This window comes from Squalius cephalus, assembly GCF_949319135.1.
Source record: "Squalius cephalus genome assembly, chromosome: 13".
Lineage (NCBI taxonomy): Eukaryota > Metazoa > Chordata > Actinopteri > Cypriniformes > Leuciscidae > Squalius > Squalius cephalus.
In genome coordinates this window covers 38597514-38600074 of record NC_137134.1, presented here as the reverse complement: position 1 = coordinate 38600074, position 2561 = coordinate 38597514, and the positions used below count along the sequence as shown (strand labels likewise).

The following is a 2561-nucleotide window of genomic DNA, read 5'->3' as shown; positions in this document are numbered from 1 at the left end:
TCAGGCACGGCCGCCGCGGGTCGAGTCCTGCCAGTCCATCCTGGCCAAGCTGTCGGTGATCTGGGTCGGGTCTCTGGTTCTGGCGGCGCCGGAGCTGCTGATGTGGCGTCTGGAGCAGCGAGTGTCTCCGCGGACGGGTCTGCCGTTGGACTCGTGTAGCCAGGAGCCGTCCGCGGCGTTGCCCGAGACGCTATACTCGCTAGTGCTAACGTACAGTGAGGCACGGATGTGGTGGAGGTTCGGGTGCTTCTTCTGCCTGCCGCTGTTGTTCACCGGCGCGTGTCAGTTGCTAACCCGACACGTCGCCGACGAGAAACGCCCGTCATCTGCGGCGTCGTCCGCATCATCGTCTCCAAAGAAGCAGCGGTGGGAGCGTCAGCTAACACGTACGGTGGTGGCGTTAGCATCCGTATATGCCGTGTGCAGTTTGCCGGAGAACGCTTGGAATATTGTGTTGGCGTCCGCGGAAGTGGAAGTGGGCGTGGCTACGCGGGCTCTCCTCGCTCTGATTGGCCAGTTCCTGTTGTTCGTTCGCGCTGCGGCGACGCCCGTTTTGCTGCTCTGCGTCAGTCGTTCTCTCGGCCAGGCGTTTATGGACTGTTGCTGCTGCTGTTGCGACGAGTGTCTCCCGCCGGATTCTTCGTCCACGTCTTCGTCCACCAACGCAACCGCCGTCTCCTCGTCACTTTCATCGCCCGTACAGGAGGAGAAGCTGAAGATCGTGTCGGGAACGTCGCCCACGGAGTTCTTCGATAAAGTCAAGGATGCTCCGGTTGAGCTGATCATCGGAACGCCGTGTTGATCCGGAACGTGTTTTCTTAAAAACTGTGAAGGAAATATCGTCCATCACTAACACTCTTCGGTCATTTTTGACTGAAAAATGTAACGTTTTTTTATTTTTTATCTTTTTACTTCATCGGAATGGTACGAAACTTGGTAAAAAGGTTTTGGCACTTGCTATGTGAAGTTAAACACAACAATCATGGACATGATCTGAACAGGTTGAATGGTGCTGTAAACAATAGTCACTCTTGTGCTCCTCCTCGCGGTCAGAAATGACGCATTGGAAACGAATGCGAGAAGTTCCTCTAGTGGAAGCGTTTGGTACTGCAGCCGAACAACATCTCACTGAACGCTCATTTACTGAGATATCAAACTCACATGTGGAACACAACTCGTTTAGGTTTATGGTTTTGATTTTCTTGCAGTTTTAGAGTAAAACGTGTTTTTGAAAGTATAGATTTCATATAAAAATGGAAAGTAGTATTTTTGTGCATTTTTCATAACAACAAACGTAAAATTCTGTAACTTTTTCTAAGTTCACTTTTTAAAACTTTTTTCACTTCAGCAATAAACTGCCAAGTGTCGTCTTTAAAAACAGATCAAACTTCAGTCTGTGATCTAACGCATTCAAGATTTACCACAGTTATAGTTGGAAATGAAATTTCAGAACGTGAATAAATGGATAATAAATACAGTGTAAATATATTGTAGTACCATAAAATCCCCTAAAAATACAAAATATTAAATAAAAAACATTATCGAGTACATTACTTTCATTGGAATAAAATTCGGTCATTTTTGACCGCCGCGTGAAGAGCACCCGAGGGTTAAAGCGACAGTTCACACGAAAATCATCATCTGTCGTCATTCACTCGTTCCAAACATGTGTGACTTTCTCCACATGAAATAAATTCTTAACTCTACCCCTCTAAAGACAGATGCTGGATCCGGCTGAACGAGCTTCAGTCCAATCTCTACAGAAATACACTCACTGCTTTTCAAATTCTAACCATTCTAACCAATAATATGTTGTTTATGCACAGATATATTGTACTGCTGGATGGACATGATTTATGGCAAACTTGAACATTTTTATGCACTTAGTGTTTTTATCTTTAAAATTGCCTTTTGTTTTCGAACTCTGAGAATGAAAATGTGCCTTTTCAGATTTAGTGTTTTACCGTCTGATTCTCTGCTGGAACTGATCGATCTGTGCAGAGACGACTGACTCTATGAACTATAAGAAAAGACTCTTTAACACGTTAGAAATGATTATAATAGCATTTGCTGAACAGATTGTTAGCGTCAAATCTTTTTGTATTTGTTTTTGTACTTGGTTGCAGCCAATAAAGGTTTAAAAGAGTCTGAGTCTGTCACATAAGCCTTTGTTTTGCACACTCTGTGTGTTTATCTGTCTGAGTGAGTCGCACACACAGTTGAGCTGCTGAGACTTCCCTCCTACAGGAGATTCTCAGGAGGAGTCGTGGGGCCCATAAGGGCCGTATTGTTCCCGAGCCGCGGCCCCCGCGCTGAATATCAATAGCGAGTTGCTACGCGACTGTCTCACGCCGGCTCTCGGCATTCATACTCGAACATTAGCAGACCAGAAACAGACTCCACATTCTCCGGCGCCTTTTCTCTCGCCATAGAGACGGGGCGCTCGCGCTGATGTGGGCAACAAGTAATCCGGGGGAGATTAAACGCTCTGTGCTGCGCTGAACCACACAAAATGAGGTCAAGAGTGTGTTTCACACTTTCAGGGAAGTGTCCTGCATTTT

General features: G+C 46.2%; 1 protein-coding gene across 1 annotated transcript in view; it reads left to right on the top strand.

Annotated features, from left to right (window-relative positions):
• gpr37l1a (G protein-coupled receptor 37 like 1a) overlaps positions 1-2147 on the top strand; it is a 4007-nt gene extending 1860 nt beyond the window's left edge. Inside the window, exon 2 of the mRNA XM_079890215.1 lies at positions 1-2147. This exon is cut by the window's left edge and continues 74 nt beyond it. Coding sequence (XP_079746341.1) covers positions 1-802 — 802 coding nt within the window. The 3' untranslated portion in view covers positions 803-2147.
• Positions 2148-2561: the final 414 nt, after the last annotated feature.